The following is a 23565-nucleotide window of genomic DNA, read 5'->3' on the forward strand; positions in this document are numbered from 1 at the left end:
ATGCTAGCTTCTGCTGTTGTGCTGTTATGACATAGTAGACTACTACTAGACCATCGACCATTTCTAGAAGGTACAAAGGAGTTTCTTTTGTGGCATCACTGTCAGTCTGATTACATAGTCATGCTGGTTACTTATTTGGGTTTTTTTATTGTGGAAGAATTATTCTGCAGGGAAGGACTGAATTTGAAATTGAAAGGCGGACCACCTAATCTTAATTTTACTTTGAAAAACAGTGATCTCCAGTTACAGTCCCAAATGCCACAGCTTTTGACAGTGAGTAAGGTGACAGAATGGTTGTACTTACCTGCTTGGGAAAGGGAAGGAGGAGGGTCTAGAGCAACTTTCAGATAAAATTAACTTAAGAATTAGAATGAGAAAGAGTGGCTGAAAAAAACACGAACAATTCTTAGAAGCACGTGAAGTGACATTTCCTGTACTTGTAAGGTCCAATTCAACGTGACCGTAACACAGAGACAATTCATTGGAAATTGATGTAACTGAGTAGTGCTCCTGGGACCATCCCTTGTGATGTGTTAGGAAAACTAGTGGAGAAGAGGATGCAATATAAAGCAGGAGAAGTAGCACTTCTTTAATGTGGACTCTTCTCTGGCCACCTGCTCGTTGCTTTTCCTGGCACTTTTCTGCCTTGTGGTTTTTCCTTGTAGTGGTTTCATTCTCTTTCCAACTCAAATAAGACCAGAAGATATATCACATCTGACTTTACATTGTTGATGGGCAAAGTCAGTCTTAGCATTCAGCAGCAGAGTGGTGCAAATTCCAAGGTGTTTCTCCATATAGATGCTTATAAATCTACCCATGTAGCTTTGTGAACCAGTATTTTGATGAACGGTAACAGAGAACACCAAACATGCATGTAGCTGGAGTTGCAGCCAGCACAAAAATACTTTTTTTCTAAAGGGAACAGAGGGTCAGATTGTAACTTGACCTGCTGTTTCATGCTGCTTTCCCTAAATCCCTACAGAGAAAGTAAGGCTTTATCATTCCCACTGATTATTCAGCTGAGAATTACAGATTACAATTTCATTGTCCCCATGAGACTGTCAACAGCACACAAGCCAAGCACAGGCATGGGAGACTGCCAGTCTTACTTTAACTTAGTCATTTTGAGGAGCTATGTAGCTCTTTCTGTGCCATGAGCATGATGAATAGTGCAAGGGAAGAGATAGCATGGATAATTTTGGCTTAAAACTAAAAAACTTTAGCCAGAAAGAAAAAAATCCTGCAATTTTTTTTTATTTTTTTTGCTTTCTGTAGGTAGAGGACAAATAGAGCTTAGTTTCCTCTGGGTTTATGTCTTGTCTTTTTATTGCCTGTAAATCTTCTTATCAAATAGCCCCAGTTTATAGCTCTGTGACATTTATGACATCCAAGCTAATGGCTTGGCTAGCAGGCTGATAGCAAATGTTGCACCTGACATCTTTCTGCTTATTCTTCAGTGGGAGAACCAACTTTGATGTCTTTTTGCTGCCCACCTACTGCTTTTCAGAGAACTCGCAGGAGGTGCAGACCTAGGAACTATATAGATTATTCACACATGTAAACATATCCCCAAGTATACAGCCTTTTGAGTCACCACGGGAAAAGAAGATGGAGGGAAACTCACTTTTAAGATTTTCAAATTCATTTGCTGTACAATGAGTTCTCTATTAATTGTCATTTTGCACAGGAGAAAAAAAAAATGCAGCATTTAATGTACTTGATGCTTAAATTAAAAAGTTACTTCAGAAATTCAACATGTTGATGGCTTTCTTGGGAGTGTTTGTTGTTTGAGGATAAAGGGAGCCATAATAAGGCCTTCCTTCATCCCTCCTTGACCTTCCCTCTCATGCTGAAAAGACATATGCTTTGTCTTAGTGAGAAAGTGGTTTCTCAGAGTTACAGCTCTGGATGAATGCATGAGTAGTGGGAGCAGAGCAGGCTCTTCACTGAGTGAAATAGATGGGCTTACCTGCTCCCTTGTCAGTGGGGAATCTTTGATGCTTGCCTATCTTTTTATCTCTCACTACTTCTCTTTCAGGAGCTGGATTATCAGAAGAGACGCATGCGGGAATCAGGGGACAGGTTTGTTCCCGTCATGAGTGATTTCATCACTGTGGCCAGTTTCAGCTTCTCGGAGTTAGAAGACCTTCTCAACGAGGCCAGAGACAAGGTGCAAATACCTTTTGAAATGTTTGGAGTCTCAGTCAGTCAAAAACCTGAATCAAAATGGAAGCAGCATTTTCAGATGGTGGGACTGTAGTAAAAACTATCATAGGCACTGAAAGTGGTTTAGGCTGAAGTTTCTTACTTTTCCTAATCTAGTCTGTAGCCATTTAGAATATATTTTAGGATTAAAAGAAGGCTCAGTGTTCTTGCCCACTTCTTGCTAATCTTCCTTAACTTTATCCACGTGTGTCATAGAATCACGATGGCAACATTTGTACTAGGATACCACACCATACTGTGGTGTTGAAGCAACTGCCTTTTATGCAATCTCTCAAAAAGAGGTCCTTTAGTGATTAGTGATAATGACTTCATACCTTTTATCTTCTGCTTCTGACTTCATCCCACTTTGCTCATTCAGTTGAGGACATTCGTGCTTCAGTTCTTTCTTTTAAAAAATACTCCTCTGGGTCGTTTAGTAACCCTGAATACCTGATCTTTTCCACTTATGCTTCTCTGTTACTGCTTCTCTTTCATTTCAAGGACAGAAATCCCAAATGTGTGGTTTGTCTGACATTCTTGGACCCTTCTCACACAGCCAACACCACGTGCGTGTTACTTTTCGGGTGCTGCTGTGATCATTTTGTCCTTTCACTGTCTGCATCTCCATTACCAGATTTGTACAGCTAAGGAGGCTCCTGTTCTTTGCTGATGATTGGAGTCTGGCACTAATCCCTCTGTCTCTCAGCTAAATGAGGAAGAATTTATATGAATAGATCGTAAGCATATGAAAATGTTTAGAGAAGAGCAAGTTCTAAAGTAAACTATATGTAACGGCAAATCTGCCCTTGTTGGCTGGTATATAAAAAGTGTTTGGCTTTGTGAAGTAAACGCGTTATTTCTTTTGGATTGAGTTGTTTCCACTGCTGGTGTCAGTCCTTGTAGCATTAAGGGACCTAGTGCATTACTAATGAAACCTGTGTCCATTGGATTGGTAGGTCTTAGATTTTGAAGGGTAGGCTGGGGATCTGAATGAATAGACTCTTCACTCATCCAGTTGCTCTGCAGTAATGTCATTCAAACGCATTTTCTGGCTGTGGAGATAATATTGGTAATACTGACATGCAGCTGCAAACACCAGGAACTACTGTCAGCTAGAGCTAGTAGCCCTGTCAAATGCCAGTGGGGCATTTGTAGTAGTTATTACAGCACTCTGAAGGAAAAGCTGGGCAGTCTAATGCTTGTTAATGTTGTAAGGAAATTTTGTGGAGAATAACGTGCCTAATTTTTTTGTTGTTGTCATGTTGCTTGAGAAGATTCAAACCGCTTCCAACATAATAATTTTCACATCATACTGGCTTTATAATCACAAAAGCAGTATTTTACATTCCATGCCACCACTAAATTTACTGACAAAAGCTCAATGTTCTATGGTTTAGGGGGTTCTGTTTTGTGACTGGGTAAATTTTTCAACTTCATTATAGTTAGATGCACATTTCTGGGAGTGAATCCACACTGTCCTTGTCTTGACTGCCCACTTTTGGTTTGGCATTATAGATGGTGGTGGTCCTTTTGGCACACTGGGACAAAAGCCCAGTGCAGATTCTTTAGAAGATCAGTCAGGGGTTAAAACCCAGCAAGTGGTACATTTCCAGCACAGCAATTCAACTTTTTTTGATCAGGCACTTGCAGGGGAAAATGTCATTCTTTTGCTTTAAGAATAACCAGAGAATCTCCCTACAGACAGACCAGTATGTCTGGAAGTTGTTGCATGCTTTTTTAGACATAGCCAACCTAAAGCACTTGACATAAAGACATGTTTTATTTTAATGACTATAACATGCTTAGGAAATGTTTCTCTACCTTCTCCTCACACACCCTTACTGTGTTTGAACACATGCCATTCCAACTTCTACTCAACCTATGGCTTTGGTTCTTCCACTGGCAAGAAGCTGCTTTTGGACTCCTGCAAAGGAACTGTCTGTCCTTACCAATGCTGAGCTATTTCTTATTCTTGACTCATATTTTTTTTCCCCTCTCTTTTTCCTCTTTTATTCTTAAAAAAGAAAAAAAAAAGAAAAGGAAAAAGAAAGCTGAAAGTTTTCAGCAAACCAGATGTGCTTTGCAAAGCCTATAACATCTTCCAACCTTAATGGGCTGTCTGTGTTTGTTGAATCACAAGCTTTTTTCTTACCATGGAAACCTGCTGTAACTAGTCAATTGAAGGAAGAGAGGAACCAAGACATCTGATTATCCTGTTCTTTTTTGATGTCTTAAAGCAAAGCAAATTGAAAAGAAAAAAAAGGTAGTGAGAGAGGGAAGACTTTTAAAAATATCCTCATGATCCCTGGAAGAATTGGTCTGGTTCACAGACTTATTAATAATAATGAGGTCCTAGTTTTAACAGCTGGAGTTGGATATCTTTCTAAATATAGATGTGTGGCTAATTGATTGCCATGAGTTAATCATAGCCATGTTTCCTCAGATGGGATTTAAATCAATACAAATTCTTTTTTCAAACCTGGGAAGTTTTTTATATTTTTTAATGTCTTTAGTATTAGCAAAAGTAATTTATTTCTGCCTTTAAGTTATGCAAACAATTAATTAGCAAGGCGTGGTGCTGACCTTCTCTGCAGAGGATATGTTTCACAATCCCATGCAGTATGTTTTTTTGTCCTTTTTGCTTAAACAGGACCATTTACAGTTAGTGGCCATGGGAAGGAAGCGATATTTTAAATTTAAAGGGCCAGGTTGTCAGATGAAGGCATCCATGTTTGCAGAGGAAGCCTTGTAATAGTACTTACGTTCATGCAGTAAACAGATGGGTTGGTTAAGAACTGACTGAAAACTTAGACTGAATTTTTTAAGTGGCTCCCTAACACAGCTGGTTCTTGTTCTTTTTGTGTTTTTCTCACTTTCAATACCACTTTATAAGGGAATATATAGATTAGATCAAGGCATGTTTTCTGCCATTTCCCATAAATTGGAAGGTGAGGGCAGGAGAAAGTGAAATTCTGCCCCCAAATCCTTCACCAGTTTTAACGTGTTTGAACAGATGAACATTTAGCTTTTTTACATCAGAAAGAAAAGTGTGGGGTTGAATTTTGTTTGTGAATTTTTTTCCCTGTCTTTCCTGAGGGGAAATAATGGAAAAGCCCAGGCAGAGAACAGTGACTTCCCATGGTATTAATTTTATTTTCCTATATCAAAAAGGTGACATTTGCCCTATATGAAGCTTTACAACATACTTAAATGTAGACAGATATGAACTTAGATTGCTAGACTGCTTCATAACTGTTCTACTTTGTGCTTGGTTTTTAAAAAACCTGTTTTTAAAATATTTTTTATCTTCCTAGAAGAGCAAAGTCTGCTTAGTCAGATATTGCCATTCTGATAATGAATATCAAACATAAGCCTATCTACAGAGGCACAGTGGAGGCCACTGGCTGGGCAAGGCTGATGAGACAGATAGGAAGAAAGTCCATCCTCAGTCCTTCTTATGACAGCTCTTCTCAGGCAGGGTGTTTTCATCATGGAGAAAGGAGTTCAGACTTTGTACATGCATTTAATAAGATTAGCAGATATAGGAATGGTTTTGAAGAACAGCAAGGCAGTGAAAGCCAAAATTCATTTAAGAAAATTGTAATTAATGGCAGAATTCTCTGAAGCACACAGAAATACTGTAGTCCAGTACCAGTATCAGGCTGTACACTTCAGTCATTCATTTTGGGGGACCGGTATTTTCTGTCAAACACTGGGGCTAATGAATAAAGAGCAGATCAGGATGGAGATGGAGGAAGTCAAGACAAGGTGTGTTGCAAAAGGCATGAGTAGGCACCACAGCCTGATGTCAGAAACAGCCATTTGGTAAATAGCTGTTTTACAGTGACTTAGAACTGCAGATGCTTCAGGGCAGCCTGGCATCTAACATCAGAAATGTTTATAATGGCTCTATGTCAATTTTGGGACTGCCAGTCACTGCCAAACTCCCAGGACAATCCTGTAAGAGCATTTAGGTGCAAGGAGAGCCAGGTCCAGCCCTGTCTGAAATTGGCTGGGCTCTTTGCATTAACTGAACTACCTCAGTACAGGACAGGAGTCTTCGTAACAGTAAATTCAAGATTACTTCTTGAGGGAAGACAGTTCATAGAACCATAGAATGTCAGGTTGGAAGGCACCTCAAGGATCATCTGGTATAGCCTTTCTAGTAGGAACACAGTTTAGATGAGATGCCTAGCACTTTGTAAAGCTGAGCCTTAAAAGCATCCAGTGTCGGGGAATCCACCACTTCCCTGGGGAGATTATTCCAATGTCTGTTCTTACAGTGAAAAATTTTCTTCTGATGTCCAATTGGGATCTCTGCAGGAATAACTTGCATTACCCTTAGGTCACCTGGCTACATGCATTTCATGTCGTATGGCTACATGGTATAATTCATTCACGCATTGACTCCCTCCCACAACAGCAGGCAGCTCAGGCAGCACAGACAACAGGAATTTTTATCATGGCTGTTTTTCCTCCTCACAGAGCCCCCCATTCCTGCCCTTTCCAGAGTTCTTCTGCCACTGTTTAACATATCGTTGGCAAGCACAGCAGAGAGTGTGTGTGCTGCTGTCCCGCTTTCCCTCTCCTTGCTAAAATGGCTTTTAAAAATAAACAACTGTCTAAACGATTTGCTTTGGCAGGAGGATGAATTCAGTGGAAAGTTTGGCAGAGGAAGCAGAGCTGGCACTGAGCTCGTGGACCTGTTATATCATGGAGCCTGGGGGCCCTTATGGTGTGGAAATGAATTTTTTTAATGAAAAAAAGAAATACCATGCTGTACTACATTGGAAAACCTGCTGAAACAGACGTTTCCATCTTGCTTTTGCCCAAGTCATCTGTCCCCATATGACTTTGGGAAAAAGCAAGTTTCAGCCATTGTCCTGTGATACTACAGCACGTCACAAAATTCTGGGAAGCGTTTTCTGTGCATGAGGACTTAGCTACAGATTTCACAGTGGTGCACAAGAGCAGATACTGTTTGGCAGGGATTCTGCCCCTGGAGCAGCTGAGTGATTTGTACAGGCTGACACAAATCCTGCGGCAGAGAGCGGAAGAGAGGGCTGGGGTCCAGAGCACCTCGATCTGCACCGTGCTGCCTCTTATGCCCTGTTTCAGCCACTGTGGGCAGGCAGGAGCCTGAGCTTCTTAGCAGGGTTGGGGGGGCTGCCTCCAGCAGCTCTCTGCCCCTTGTCTCAGCACTGGTGCTTTGAAAAAGCACACGTGATCACAGAACCAGAGCTACAGAGAAATAGGAGTAATAAAAACAGAAGGGTCCATTGCAGTTTAAACAGTGAAAAAACAGTGTGGCTCTCTTTACAATAGTGCCTTGAATCAATGTAGTGCCCTACAGATGTGAACAATTGATTTTTTGCTATTTCCTATTAGAGATTAGTGGGGCAACTCTTTCTGTTCTGTATAGAATGGAGAAAGGAAGGCTCAGAGAGAGAACATGAGTTTCCAAGCCACATCATGGGTACAGCTGGCAGTGGGGGCTGGCTCTCCTGATGTGCCTTCCTCTGCTCAGTCAGCTTTTTTCTAGAGGAGCTAGAAAAAGAAGGAAAATGTTCACCTCAGTGAATTACAGGTTTCTCTTTTGTAGCTATTTTTTTACATCTAGCTTACAGATTTTTGCTTTTCATCTTTACAGTAAGTTATTGTGACCTGCTAAGCCAAAAAACAGGCTGCTCTCAGGATTTGTCCTCCTCACTGCTGCTTAGAGGCCACACCTTATACTCATGAGTGTCACTGGAAGGCTCCCAGGCTGCTGGGTCTTTCCAGCACAGTAACACTGTTCCTTCTTTGAGTGGCAGTGGGGACACAGTGACAAAAGCCCCTCTGCCAGTGTGACAAGAACTAGCTGCTGGTGGTAGTTGGGTGACAGACCTTGTGCTGAACATTGACACCACCACCTTTTAATGGAGACTTCCATATATATATAGGATCCAAGAGGCCCAAGGAAGGACACCTTTCTTTTCAGCCCCCAGCCTCCCTAAAAGACTAGCAAACCCTGACTCAAACCAGGTCAATTTCTGTGCCCTCCTTCAAATGCCTTCCTCTGCACAGGGAGGAACACAGGGGTAGAGGTGTTACATCACTAGGTACAGCAACCATCTCCTGTGAGCTGCTCCTGGACTTCATGCTTCACAGGAGGTAGACAATCCTTCCTTCTAGCTGGCAGCTCCAGTCACTGCTCTTAATTTGTGCTTTATTTTCAATTTTTACAGGACTTAACCACAAGTTAAGAGGGAAGAGATTCCATATAGCACATCTTCTGTGAGCTTTAGGTACTCTATGTGTTCAAGCAGCTGTGGCAATGCCTGTGCTGAAGTCTTTTCTCTTGCTCTCCTGCTCCCCTGGCTAACTTGCACTTTGGAGCAGGCAAGCCAAGAACTTATAGCACATGGAGATATATTTTCTCTCCTTGTGGTCTTGACAGCCTGTGCTCTCTCTGCTGAAGGGCTGATGCTGCTCAGTGTGGATTACTGTGTGATTGCTGCAGTTTCCTAATATTCAAGCAAACTATGCCTACATTATAAACAGACAAAATACAAATCTACAGGGAGGAGTGAGAAGAGGGAATAGATGTGCATACACGTGTGTCTGTATCTTCAGAGGGTTCAGAGAAAAGGAGTCAAAACAGAGAAGGAATCTGTTGCTGGTTCCATACTCTGAAGTCCCTCCATGACTTTCGGCTGTAATGCTTCCTTCAACTCCTGCCATGTTTGGTAGCTCAAAGCAACTTGCATTTCTTCCAATACTTTTTTTTTTTTTTTTCTTTTCCAGATACTTTGGGTTTCTTTGTTTGTTTCTGGCTGAGAACACAGCCTTTTTAAAGAAGCTATTGCTCCAAACTGCTTTGTGGGCCTGGCAGGGAAAGCAGGGGAAGGAAGATGCTGAATCTCTCAGGCTGTGCCAGAAGGAAGCTGCTTTCCTTGGAGATTTCTTCCCCCTGCAGTTGACTCGGAAACATTGTTTATGCTTTAACTAGTACAGGGCCGGAGGGGTTTATAAGACCTGCTTCCAAACTAATTTTGTCCTTGGGATCAAAGCCTGAACTGTTCTTACTATTTTCCATTCTGCAAGAGCACCCACCTAAGGAAAGGGAAACTGGGCTATGTTAGTATGAGCTGAATACAGACACAAGAGTTTGAAGGCAGTTCATTGCCTGTGAGAATCTGGGTTCAGTTTGATAAATGTTGAGATCTGTAAGGGTGCTCTGCTGCTCAGTGGTGGTGTGTTAAAGTGCAAGCAGGGAATGCTAGGGGAGCTGTGCATGGGGGTACTAGTGCCATCAGGAATGTCTTGCTCATGTGGGCTGTTGTGATACAGAGGTTTCTGAGTGAAGGTGGCTGGACAATGATACAGCTTTTGGATGAGGACAATTATATAGGACTTAGTGGACATCCTGTTTACAGCCTATACATGCATGCATTTGAGTGCATTTTGGTAACCACAGAGGCGCGTTTGTGAGTGTGAGAGCAAAGAAGGGAGTGCAACTACTGCAGGACTGATGTCCAAGAGCCAGGGTTTGCTGTGAATTTACTACATCCCCATCAGAACTGTCCTGTGACTGAAGTCCTGCCAGTTGGCTGCCTCCACATGTGTCCTGCAGCCTCAACATTTGCCTTTTAAAATAAAAGCCACTTGTGATGTATTCACTCTCTTTTAAGTCTGCCCGGGAGCCCTGGCTGGTTTCCTTGCCTGTCTCTCATGCCATGTCTCTCCATAGTTGCCTCTCTCCCAGGCAACACCCTGATTCAGATGACTCCAGAGTGACAGATGACATGGCAAAAGGCTCCTGAGAGGACAGACTATAACATTACTGCAAAAAACCCCTCCAACTCCAGCCATTTAAAGGTGGATTTGAGGGGAAAGTACAATGGGGAAAGGATGGGCTAAAACTACTTCTTTCCCCAGCTAGCTAACTGTCTTCTATGCCCCTGCTGTCCCACAGCTCCAGCTGAGAAGTGTCCAGGCAGTCATCCTCTGAAATTTCTCCATCAACTTCAGGCACTGTACATGTTTATTTTTTTAAAAGTGGACAGCTAGCGCAGCCCAGCACCATTGCCCCCTGTTGCCCAAAGGATATCCAGGAGAGAAGATTCTTCAGGGATTGAGGCACCTGCCTTAAGAGGCACTTGTGTTGTCAGGGGTAGTTTCTGCTCTTGCCATGTGAATACTGAGAGAGTATTGAATTACATGTGCGGTTACTTTATAAGCTTTCCTCACTGTCTTCACCAAACTGCCTGCCTAATTATTGCTCTTGTGTTTTCTGCCCCCTTGACAGTATGCCAAGGCACTGAAGCATTTTGGAGAGAGCGAGGGCAAGATGCAGCCAGATGAATTTTTTGGCATCTTCGACACTTTCTTACAGTCATTTGCAGAGGCCAAGCAAGATCTGGAGAATATGAGGAAGAAAAAGGAAGAAGAGGAGCGCAGGGCACGCATGGAGGCCATGGTGAGGACTTGAGCACAGAAAGGTGTTTCCTTCCAATGTTTTCCATGTTCTGAGAGAAGAGTTGAGTGAAGCAATTCCAATACTGATGTCCTGTCACTGTCACTGTTTTATGTCCTTCTCTCTGCCACTCTTTGGCATCATTCTCTTCACAAATTATGACATTCTTCCTACTGGCTGTCCTATCAGCTCTCAAGGGCTGTTTGCCCTCCTAAATTACCCTTTTATTGATCCAGGCACCAAATCTAGCCCTGCCTGTTTTGCCCTGGCACTTTGCAGGATGGTGCTGCCCCTGCCCAGAGCCAGATTACCCTGCTTTTGGGCTGCAGGCTCTGGACAAAAGCTCTGGGAGCTGGATCTCCCTCAGTCCTGCCAGCTGGTCAGCTTCCACTCAGACTCCATCATTGTCTGCTGCTGTACCTGATGCCTGACAGCATTGAGTGACACAGCGAATGCGCTGGCACCTGCTGCAGCCCACACTGGCAGTATTGCTCTCTGGCCATTCTTAATGCTTTGATTACTGAGGCCGTGTCTAGTCTTGACGTAGTGAGAGGGCTTTTGTGCTTCGTTGATTTTGTGGCTGGGAGGCAGTTGTGTGTCCCCAGGGGTTTGTGTGAACCAGCCTCCCCCTCTCAGCTCTGCCTTTCCCAAGGCCTGAGAACAGCTCAGTCCCCAGCCTCCTTCCCCACTGCCGGCACTTTAACCCGGGGTGCCACCTTGGCCCCAGACCTCACTGTGGGGTGGGGAGTTGCTGCTTTAAATGTTTGCTGTGCCAAAAGCACTGGTTGGTGCCTTTCAGAAGCGTGGAGAGGTAAAATGCCAGGATGTCAGCAGCCTTACTGCAGGGCATGGATTAAATGCCAGGATTTAGGTTTAAGTGCAGGAGCCTGCTCTTACAGTTCTTGGATGGTTTTGTGGGCCTAATGCACCATGAGAAAGATTGCAGTTTGCTTATGGAAAGAGTCTCCCTGCAGCATGAGGCTAGTGTGCAGAGCAAGCAACCTGCTTCCTGGCAGCCACATCAATCCCTTGTCATTTCTACTAATCTTGGAGCTGAGCAGTATGGGGGGGATCACGAAGCTCCATGTAGCTACTGTACAGAGACCAAGGGCATCACGTTGACAGGTGGGTGTATCCAATGGTATGTAAAATCAGCAGTTCTTTTTCATTTATCTTCATGTTAATAACCAGATTTTCATTCCAGAGTTGAGGCAGTGTGTCTTCCTCTTTTTATCAGTGCAACACGCTGCCTCCATCCAAACATGAGCTCTTAGCTGGATAGAGTTTCTGTTGGTGTTTTGATACCTTACACAATTTTCATTCTCCAGTATGTTTAGCTTGTGCTTTCTGAGGTTCTTCCTTTCTTCTTTTCCTCCTTCTGCAGGACTCAAGCCTTTCTGCCTGTCAATTTAGCTAGCTATGCCCCAAGTGCAAAGCTGTTTGTGACTATAATAGTGACTGTGGTTTGTATAGGCACGTCTAAACTACTTTGCAACTCACTAGAGAAGGTACTGTCAGTGTTGTAGATGCTGCCACACTAAGGTCAGTGCAAGTCCAGTCCCAGAAAGTGGGTAATTACCTATCCCACCATCACTTATAGACTGTCATTTAGCACAGCTACTTTCTTGGCACTGTCCTACTGTAAAATTAAAGCAAAACAGCAGCAGCATAGACAGATCCCATGTGTCCTCTTTGCTCCAGGGTGGTAGTGCTTTGTGAAGCAAACAAAAAAATGCTAATTTTTCCTCATCTCTCCTGCTCTTTGCTTGCCTGTGCAGAAGAAGGGAAGCTCAGCATGGTTGCCTGTTGCTCTTGGCACAGGCAATGGCCTTGTGGAAAAGCTCCTGATATCTTTTTTTTTTTCATTCCCCCTAAACTGTATTGATGCATCTTGTCTGCGTCTTGGCAGTGTACCCAGTAATCTGGCATCCCAGTCCTAAAGCTCTATGTCTTTCTCCACAGCTAAAAGAACAGAGGGAAAAAGAGAGGCGACAAAAGAAAGCAAAAGCTGGAAGCATCTCCGAAGAGAGTGGGGAATTTGATGACCTGGTGTCAGCATTAAGGTCGGGTGAAGTCTTTGATAAAGACTTATCCAAACTCAAGCGTAACCGCAAGCGTTCGGGGAACCAAGGCTTAGAGACAAGCCGGGAGCGGGCGGTGACAAAGCTAAATTATTAATTACAAGAGGAAGAAAAATGATCAACCAGAAGAAGGTGATGAAAAAGTGCAAAACAAGGAAGATGAATGTGTGCGATGGCGCCCGGCTGACAGCTGCCCCAAAGGTTTTCTTTGGTCTGTGGCTAGAGACGCTACCTTTCCATGATCAGCTTTCCTCTCATCCCTCTTCTGTGCTCCTAATTTGAACAAGTATAAAAGTGCCTCTGTGGAGCCAGCAGGGTCTGTGACTGGGCCATGCAGAGCTGACAGATTTGCTTCTGGGAGTTTATTGTGTCATCAAAGGCCTCATGGTGATGACAGAAAGTACTTGGGCCTTGCAGACTGCCTCACAGCTGGAGAAAGATAATTTTCTGTGTGCCAAAGTAAAAACCAGTCATGATCTCCATCTTGCTGATAAAAAGCAAGACTAATTTTGGAGCAGCTCTATAAACACCTGTCACTTCTTCAAGATCTAGACTGGCCTTTAGGAGTTTGTCAAGATGTGGTTCTCGAGGTTTCCAATTCCCTTCCAGAATTGGATTTTATAAGCCATAGATTAGCACCTGAAAAATGCTTTTGCTTTCATGTTCTTTATAGTATTTTTGTGTGGCCTACACTGTCCAAAGCACATGATGTTCAGATGGAAGCATCACATTCTGGAACAAATTGAAATTCAAGAATTAGGATCAACATAAAATACTTTGCAAAATTCTTTTGGATTCTGCTTTTCTAGAAGTTTTCTGGGATTTGTTGATAGTTGAGCCTTGAAGCTATGACACACATATTCTAGGAAAGAAGCTCTGGCTTTTCTTCAGAAAACAAGCCACTGCCAGGTTGGGTTTACACGTAGATGACAGTGGATCCTGTTGTCATTGCTGGAGGGTGGAAGGGAAACAGTGGAACATTACTTACCTGTTTGAATAAGATTTCTTAGTGCATCCCAATGGAAGCCAGGAGCTCCCTACTATCATTTACAGGTCACAAGTAGCAAAAAGCAAATGGGGTCACTAGCTGCAAGAATTGAGATTGCTTTCCCACTTGATGCTAGCTGTGATTGCTGTTGGCATGAACTGGTCATTCTGGCTAACAGGCTGATCTTCACTGCACACCCCCCCACTCCTACCTAGGGGAATCATGTAGCTCAGTTAGATAGGAATCATGTTGAAGGAGAGCCTTGGAGCCCACAGACTTTTGAAGGGATCATGGAGCAAACAGAGGGTCCCATAATAAAACCAGATTTTTTTCCAGGACGGCACAAAACTGTGCAAGCTAAGCAGGCTTTGGAGGTGGGTTAATTCTTAAGAAAAAAACAAATTTTTATTCAAGCTACATATTTGAAGCACGCAAGGCAAAAGTAAAGAATCCTAAGAAGAGGCCTGAATTCTTTTTGTCTTCATGGCTCTAGGAAAGGGATTGGATTGTGCAGGCTGTCACAGGCATTTTTATTTTTTTTTTGTGGGTTTTTTTGTTAAATTAGTCTTCCTTTTTTATTATCTTTCCTGGAGAAGAAAAAAAAAATTAAAAATTGGTGATGGAGTCTTCCTTCTAGACAGGAAGAAAAAAGAGAACATTTGACAAGAGGGATCCACCATCTACAAACTATGCATCAATAGTCAACAGCACAAAAAGTCAAGGAATCCCAGGGAAGTGGAAAAAAGCTCTATTTGTCACTTTAATAATTTGGTTTGATTTTTCTCTGAATGTCACTTGACCTCAGGCTCTGCACTGAGTCTGCAGAGCAGAACTTCCTCTGCCATGCACACTGCCTGATCAGTATTACACACCACCAATAGTGGAGAAGCAAACTGTGGTTGTTTTCTGAACACTTTTAAGAGCAAAAGAATTATGTAAATTATGGAAGGAAGCAAAAAATTCAGAATTGTTAAACTCTAATGTTTCATTGTTTACTGAATTTTGATTCTCCCACCCCAGTATTTCTCCATTTATGACATTCCAGAATGCTGCGCCTCTGTATAATACTCATGGTAAAGAGCTGGTATCTTACAAGAGCTGGATGCATTCTCCTCCCTTTCTATCCCACACCCCTTCTGGGATTACCTATTAACAGCAGTGCCCATTGCAGTGGACACAAGCACCTTGTAGAACAATGACTGTATTCATAAAGGTTTTTGAAAGTTTAAGAAAAACTCTCACTTTTTAAAGCATTTTTATTTTAAATGACAAAAAAAAAAAGGGGTTTTAGAAATGTCTCTTGTAAATTATATTAACAAGCTCCTTGCTGCTCCCTGAAGTAGACATGCTATAGCCCAGCCCTACTTGTTTGTCTTGTTTTAAAGCATGCCATATAACCTATGCCATGTAAGCCGTATGAGAGGTGGTAATATGTGCCAAATTGGTGTACAGTTGTGTTCAGATTTGGATAATCCCTGAAGTCCAAAGATTATCCTCTTAGGGATTAGAACATTGTAGGGTTTTTTTCCCCTCTTTTTGTTCTCCCTGCATTTAGGACTCACCCAGAAATTCAGGTGTAGTGCCAAGGTCAGCCCTGGTGCAAGGGGATGTGACCGTGGCTCTGTCCAATTTCTGGCTGCTTGCTTGCTCCCCAGTTATTTGTTTGATAAGGCAGACTGTGGGCGTGGCAGTGCTGGCAGAGAAGAAACAGCTCAGGGCAAAATCCTTCAATAGAAATACAGCATTCCCCCCATCCCGGTATTTGTCAAAACAGGTTTGTGCTGTGCTTTTTGAAACTGAAGTCACTTTGCCAGGCCACAAATGTAGCAAAAGCAGAGAGAGTGAAAAGCCCTCTGTCTATTTGTGTACACAGTTCAACCCCGCTTTACAGAGATCCTGTAGGAAGGTACGCAGAGCTCCGGCCACACGGACAGAGACAAAGGAAGGTGCTTTAGTTTTGCCACCCTCGACTCATACACAAATAATGAGAGATTGTGCAACTCCTATAAATCACCTGTTGGATACTTACTGGGACTGACAGAAAGCTCAGAGTCGTGCCCCTGGTTCACTGCAGCTCAACTTTCCGAGCACTCCTGTGCCCCAAACTGTTGTTTTGAATCTGTGATGGTGGCTGAAAGCTTTGTTCAGCATGCTGGACGGTCACCCCTGGCTCTTGACTCCATGGTGAATGTTCAGAAAGAGGATTTTGGAAAAGCTCAGTTACACACTGAGGCACGCAGTGGTTTCATGTAAGTGGTGACAAGCAGAGAGGCCCATGAACAGGTCTACTGAATGAGATGAGGTTGGTCACACAGAAGATAAGGAAAAAAGTTGACTCTGCTCTAAGGCTTGGTGTCAGATTCTTTACAAAGTCAAGTTTATTTGTCATCTTTTCGGTACTGTGAGTGCATCTGTGCTGTGTTCTTCATCTGCAGTTGTGGTAGAGTTGTTGAGCGCTGAAGGTGAAAGGAAAATCGCAGTCCTTTTTCTCTAGTGCTAGCAGAACCTGAGCAGGTATAGCAAGTAGTTATGAAGTATAACATTGAGGCATAATGTCTTTATCACACTGAGAGCTGGAGAACAGCTAGGATCTGCTTTTGTCCCCACATCTGTGCCTAGCACCAGCATTTTACAGGAAAACACTCTGACTTGGAAATAAGTGGAAGAGTAGGACATGTGAGAAGGAAGGGTTTGTTCTGCTTCCTGCAGAAATGTAGTCATTGCTAACTTTATTATTAAATTCTTCACACCCAAAAAAGGAGGCACTTTCTAACTCTCCAGACCTTGTCCCTAGAGGTCTAATGCTCACTCACCTCTGTGTCTCTGGGTTCATAAGCAGGTTGTGTTAGGGTGACCCTAGAAAAGACTGAAGGACTGCTTTCCTCTCCCATTCCCTTTGGTCTGGGTCACTCTTCTCAGTTGCTCATAAGTCTCTGGAAATGCTACAAAGTAAAGTGACTTCAGGACACGAAGGTCCTTCCATGTCCTGCAGCACAGCTATCATCCAGGCACCAGTTCCCTACGAGAGCAGAAGTAGGACTACTGCTTAGGGGTGAGAGATTCCCCTCCAGGGAGATGACCTGGGCATCCTTGAGAAGCATTTCTGTAATGTGTTCACAATGTCTGAGAAAGGGAAAGGAATTGTGAGGGGCCCTGGTAGGAGACTGTGGGGCAGGTGTTTCTGTAATGGTCAGCCCCACTGGCTGAATCTTTCCTCTGCTTTAGGAAAGCTCACACTCTGAGCTGGGTTGCATGGGAGAAGTTTGTGTCAGGAGTTTCCATGAGGGGAAGGGAGATCAGTTGTACAGTTGATGATGTACATGATATATGCAGTTTCGTTTCTGGGTTGGTTGTTTGGGGTTTTGTTTGTTTGTTTATTTGTTTGGGGGTTAAGTGATTATTTTTTTTTTGAAAAAAAAAAAAAGGTTTTAGGAATCTCTAAGGGGAACCTGTAAATCTGACACCTCTATTTATTTTGCCTTATTTTAGTTTGCTATGTTTGTATGTATACACTGCATTACAGCAAAGACTATTGAGACCGTGCCAGGGCATTACACCAGCTAGACAGCTGGCTTGGCTATTGTGCAGGTGAGGGGACACTTGTGAGCAGTCTTGGTATGAGGATGGAGGGGAAAAAAAACTTTTCCTTTTGCTTTTGTCATTATCAGTCTGGTCCTGGGAAACCTTGTGTTTTAAAGCATGTGGTAAACTGATGCAAGTCCGTTATTTCAGAACACTTTCTATGAAACCTGTTCATTTCTCATCATGAATCATGGTGAGAAGATTGAGAAGAGATAAGCTGCACAAATGCTGCCTCAGACTTCACCTTTCCACACAAATTCTGGCCATAATGCCAGAGGGGCTTGGATTGATTGGCAAAAGTGGCTTATGCCTTGTAAATTCTCATCAGAGAATCTCATGGGACAGACTGGGACAGCTCTAATTCCTCAGGATTAATATACCTTCCTATTTTCAAGGCCAAGGAAGAATTATTTCCTCTCTCTCCTCCTCCATCGCACCTCTCCAGATTATCCAGGGCAAACAAAATCTTTCTACTGCTTGATTTTCTACCTATGGAGTCTTTCGCCATAACTCCTTGGCTTCTGTACTTGACATTGGAGATTACTAGTTGCCTGCCATCAAACAGGTAACCTCTCCATTGGCCACTTTATCTTCTGTTATCAAAGACTGAAGAGGCCAACCTGGATAACAGAATTTGGCCAACTGAAAAGATAGAATTTATATATGTGTGTGTGTATGTAAATAAGTATGAGCTGTCTACTACTCTAAATAGTAGTTTGAATTACCAGAATCCCCTGAAGTTGGCCAGATTTTGCACACTGTGCCTGCAGAGAAAGATGGCATTAGTCTAGCATGGTGTTTTGAAACCTTGTTTTATGAGGGAGTCTGGATGCTTAATGGAGCTTCCAAACCAGAGTCTTCTGTTACTGGTGATAATGTAGAATAGATCCAGTGTGACCAGTACAAGTTTCTCTGGGTTTACACCAGCATAATTCAAAGCAACGTCAGGATCAAAACTCCTCTTCAGGCAGTTTTGGCAGCTTACAAGATGTTCCACACAGGTCATGAAGGGCTTGGTTCTTTCAGCTGCCCACCACTGGGAGCTCTCACCCATGTGGTCTAGAAAAGCCTCCATGACAAGCCATATCCCCCCACATCCCTGCTTCATGCTTGCCCTTAAACAGGCCCTTTTAAAACCTTTGCCACTTCTAGGACAAATGTTAGGAGATGTCAGGTACCTGAGCTACCCTGCGCTCAACACCTCCCCTTCAAGCCATCTTCACCTTCAGCCATTCTTCTCCCCTGCAAGCCTGCTCATCTTGAAACTCACAGGACTCTTTGGGAGGTGCCCCTGCATGCCAAGCTAGAAAGTAGAGTGCTGCTTACTGAAGTGGGAGGTTGTGTGCTGATGTAATGCCTTGGCATATCCTCATTCCTTAGTCAGTTTAAGACTATAAGTGAATTAAATGTACAAATCCTGTAGTGTCCTTTTTATCTGTATCTTTTTATAAGAATATACTGTAATACTAAAAAACAAAAGCAAAAAAAATTAAAGATATATTGCCCCCACTGAGTCTCAGTACATTTCTTTGTATTTCCTGTATCTTTGTATCTTTGCATTTTCTGTAGTGCATTTTGCTGGAAAATCTTAAGGGTGAGTTGGAGTGTGTGTGCACCTTTTTTCCTAAGCTCTGTGTCTTTCTCCTTTGTCAAGAGCATGCAGCTCTTTTGGTGATGCAGTCACTGCAGAGCTGGTGAGAAGCTTCATATGTTGTTCTGGGGGAAGAGGCAACGTGGTGGAACACAAGCATGTCCTCCTCGCACATTACCATACCAAAGAGGTAACTGTGGAACCACCAGGTTACCATGTCCAAAGGCCCTCTTACAATTAATCACTCTTTCGTTGTTCTATCGGAACAATGTAGGGAACACAGGAGTTCACTTGCCTTGCTGTCTTAAGAGATTATGATCCACATGGGGACATAACTAACCCAAGAAAGGAAGGGAGTGCAGGGCTGCAGAGGTGGCCATAAGCTCCCTCACTTAAGTGAGCAATGTCCTGACAGCAAGAGCATGACTCAGAGGTGGAGGGGACAGGAGAGGATTGCTTCAAAGAAAAGAATTAAAGGTCAGCTGGAAAAAGGCCAGGAAAGTCAACATCAGGAGTGAAGCTGTCAGGAGTGTGGGAGGGGAGAGGATTTAGACACAGAACAGCAGGGTGAGCAGAAGGCACACAAGGGCTAGGGCTAATTTGTGGGTGAATCGAGGGACGTGCCAAAGAATTCATTAGACATCAGGGACAGAACCTTGTTTTCATCTTAGATGCAAGGTGTGCAGCTGTTTCATTTACACATGGATCTCCTTGTCTCTGCTAATGGAAATAGCCTACTGACAAAATTCATCCTTGAGCACAACTTTCCATGTTTATCTTTATCTTCAGCCCATCAAAGGGTGCTGTTTGAATTGTGAGATCCTAAGCAGCTCATGCCTAGGATCGAGTAGGAGCCTTGCTGGCTGTGCAGCATATTCCTGCAGTACGTGGGTTTCAAGGGACCTCAAACAAAGCTCCAGCTGTTGGTTCTGGCTCTCAGGTGGGAAGGGCCGTGGCAATGAGCAAAAGCAATCAGGGGATAATTGCTTGCACAGGCAAAGGACCAGAGGCAGCAGATGGGAGTCTGAGTGTTGTGTGGGAAGTCTCTTGGTTTATATTTGTTAAAAGGGCTCTGTTTTGATCTATTTGGTTCAGACTTTGCTGAAAGTCTGGCTGTGAGGTTCTTGCTTTACAAATTCAAGGGTAGAGGCAAAAGGATGTGTCTGAAATCCATGCAGCGCGTAAGAGGCAAAGGCAGGATGAAAATGCAGGGACCTCCCTGCTTTTTCTTCCCTAGGTTTTTAGTAGAGGAGGCCAAACCATTTCTTTGCCTCTTGTTAGAGGTGGAACCCAGTGGCATTTGAATTCTGCTTTGAACAGCCAGAGAGGTGTCCTGCCTGAGTTCTAAAAAGAAGATTTTTTCATTCTTTAGTATTTTGGTCAGGGAGGAGCATGTGGCGAAGAGCTTGTGTTCTGCCCTGCCAGAGGAGTGCAGTACAGAAGCCTCCTTCCATCTTCTTGTTAGACTTGGTCATGGATCTCCTTGTCATCACTGCACGGAAGCAAGGTAAGTGTCTCATGGCTTTTTCTGAGCGAAACTAATGGCAGGGTTTAGCTGCCCTTGAGTGACTGGGAGTAAGGAGGAGGGTAGGCAGAGCTCTTTGCTTTTGCTGGGAACAGTTGAAGATCTATATTCACTGGTTTTCCCTTTCTTTAACCTTTAGCTTCTGTTTAAACAAAGATGATTTTTACCTCTGCCATAGCATACATGCAGCTTTCTGGGAGAAATCTGTTTGACCCTTTGGGAACAGATTTCTACTGCTAGGAAACCGAATAATTAGACTTTAACCTGCCTGCCTCCTAAGCCCAGAACTTTGGTTTTCAATGTTGCTGTGCTAGATTGTTTGTTACGTTTCATGTTCCTGTAGCTAATGAGCTTCTTGGTGTTTTCTCTGAGACACAGGTGCTGTTTATCTCTACTTTAGTGAGACTCTCATCAGGAGATAAGATTCTATTTTATCTCTAGCCCCTTCCCTAAGCCCAACCCCCACCCCCCACAATGCCCCTGCCCCAACTCAGCACAGATTGTTTAGGGAAGATGACGGTGAATCTGTTTGTGGAGTTAGATAACTCTGCTAAAATGTTGCTTTTTATCCATTTTTGGAGGTCTAATGTTTTGCATGAGTACGAGCATCATAGACGGAATTTTCATATAAAATAGTGATGTAAAGATGCATTAAGAAAGCAAAATATCTTTCTCATATGTGCCTTGGAGAGGGAATGAATCTGCGGATTAATAAACTGGAGTATGATGTCAGTTTGGTTTACTTGGTTTTTAGCTTTTTGTTTGTTTGCTGGCAAGGTATGTTTTATGCCATTCTGGGTTTTTTTTCCCTTATTTAAAAAAAAAAGAAGAAGAAGAAAAAAAAGGAAATAAAGGGGGAAAAAAAAAAAGCAACTTGAATTCTTCCAAAGGGTTAACTTTTGCTTCTCAGGGATGAGTATTTGCCCTCTTCCAAAGCTGAGCTCCCCTCTTCCTTCCTATGCTTAATTAACGAGGAGGAGTTGTCTGGCAAAACCAAAAACTTTCCAGTCATGATCAAAGCATGAAATGTCACAAATATATTGAGGAGTTCCAGCTCCTTCACTGCCTCTGCTGCTGGGCTGGATGTTGGCTAGGAGTGAGATGGGGACCTCTGGGCTGTAGGTGGGAGTGGGAGCTACAGGCAGCTCCCAGTGTGTGGGCTTTGGAGACCAGTTGTGAGATGGAAAGGTTCCTGGGGTTTCCCACTATGTATGGTCACCTGCGGCGAGGAAAGAGGTGCCAGACATCCCCTAAGAGGAGGCCAAACCATTTCTTTGCCTCTTGTTAGAGGTGGAACCCAGTGGCATTTGAATTCTGCTTTGAACAGCCAGAGAGGTGTCCTGCCTGAGTTCTAAAAAGAAGATTTTTTCATTCTTCAGTATTTTGGTCAGGGAGGAGCATGTGGCGAAGAGCTTGTGTTCTGCCCTGCCAGAGGAGTGCAGTACAGAAGCCTCCTTCCATCTTCTTGTTAGACTTGGTCATGGATCTCCTTGTCATCACTGCACGGAAGCAAGGTAAGTGTCTCATGGCTTTTTCTGAGCGAAACTAATGGCAGGGTTTAGCTGCCCTTGAGTGACTGGGAGTAAGGAGGAGGGTAGGCAGAGCTCTTTGCTTTTGCTGGGAACAGTTGAAGATCTATATTCACTGGTTTTCCCTTTCTTTAACCTTTAGCTTCTGTTTAAACAAAGATGATTTTTACCTCTGCCATAGCATACATGCAGCTTTCTGGGAGAAATCTGTTTGACCCTTTGGGAACAGATTTCTACTGCTAGGAAACCGAATAATTAGACTTTAACCTGCCTGCCTCCTAAGCCCAGAACTTTGGTTTTCAATGTTGCTGTGCTAGATTGTTTGTTACGTTTCATGTTCCTGTAGCTAATAGGCTTCTTGGTGTTTTCTCTGAGACACAGGTGCTGTTTATCTCTACTTTAGTGAGACTCTCATCAGGAGATAAGATTCTATTTTATCTCTAGCCCCTTCCCTAAGCCCAACCCCCACCCCCCACAAACCCCCTGCCCCAACTCAGCACAGATTGTTTAGGGAAGATGACGGTGAATCTGTTTGTGGAGTTAGATAACTCTGCTAAAATGTTGCTTTTTATCCATTTTTGGAGGTCTAATGTTTTGCATGAGTACGAGCATCATAGACGGAATTTTCATATAAAATAGTGATGTAAAGATGCATTAAGAAAGCAAAATATCTTTCTCATATGTGCCTTGGAGAGGGAATGAATCTGCGGATTAATAAACTGGAGTATGATGTCAGTTTGGTTTACTTGGTTTTTAGCTTTTTGTTTGTTTGCTGGCAAGGTATGTTTTATGCCATTCTGGGTTTTTTTTCCCTTATTTAAAAAAAAAAGAAGAAGAAGAAAAAAAAGGAAATAAAGGGGGAAAAAAAAAAAGCAACTTGAATTCTTCCAAAGGGTTAACTTTTGCTTCTCAGGGATGAGTATTTGCCCTCTTCCAAAGCTGAGCTCCCCTCTTCCTTCCTATGCTTAATTAACGAGGAGGAGTTGTCTGGCAAAACCAAAAACTTTCCAGTCATGATCAAAGCATGAAATGTCACAAATATATTGAGGAGTTCCAGCTCCTTCACTGCCTCTGCTGCTGGGCTGGATGTTGGCTAGGAGTGAGATGGGGACCTCTGGGCTGTAGGTGGGAGTGGGAGCTACAGGCAGCTCCCAGTGTGTGGGCTTTGGAGACCAGTTGTGAGATGGAAAGGTTCCTGGGGTTTCCCACTATGTATGGTCACCTGCGGCGAGGAAAGAGGTGCCAGACATCCCCTAGCACCTGACCTGCCCAGGGGAACAGGGCACCTTAATGTCAGGTCTCATCCCCAGCCTCTGCAGTCCCTCCTTCAGGTGGGCTGTTGCCGTATCATGACCAGGGCTGCCGTATCTCTCTGCAGGGCTGAAGCTTAAGAGATGCTTGGATAAGTATGAATAATTTGCTGGTATATGCTCTCATTGGTATGCCCCCATGAATGTATCAGTCTGTTTCAACAGATACCATATCAAGTAGCTGCTAGTATCTGTAGACTCTCTCTTTCTCTCTTTCTCTCTCTTTCTCTCTCTTTCTCTCTCTTTCTCTCTCTTTCTCTCTCTTTCTCTCTCTTTCTCTCTCTCTTTCTCTCTCT

The 23565-nt window shown here is 43.3% G+C and overlaps 1 protein-coding gene across 3 annotated transcripts in view; it reads left to right on the top strand.

The window, feature by feature from the left end:
• The window catches only part of DAAM2 (dishevelled associated activator of morphogenesis 2), a 123970-nt gene extending 111129 nt beyond the window's left edge, over positions 1-12841 (top strand). For 2 of the 3 annotated variants that reach the window (XM_009996801.1, XM_009996802.1), the window contains 3 exons: positions 2039-2170; positions 10496-10666; positions 12626-12841. In XM_009996801.1, coding sequence (XP_009995103.1) covers positions 2039-2170; positions 10496-10666; positions 12626-12841 — 519 coding nt within the window. The remainder of the gene's footprint in view (positions 1-2038; positions 2171-10495; positions 10667-12625) is intronic. The other variant, XM_009996803.1, reaches the window with a different exon arrangement.
• The last annotated feature ends 10724 nt before the right edge of the window (positions 12842-23565 follow it).

This window comes from Chaetura pelagica, unplaced genomic scaffold (genome assembly GCF_000747805.2).
Source record: "Chaetura pelagica isolate M959 unplaced genomic scaffold, ChaPel_1.0 scaffold14, whole genome shotgun sequence".
Lineage (NCBI taxonomy): Eukaryota > Metazoa > Chordata > Aves > Apodiformes > Apodidae > Chaetura > Chaetura pelagica.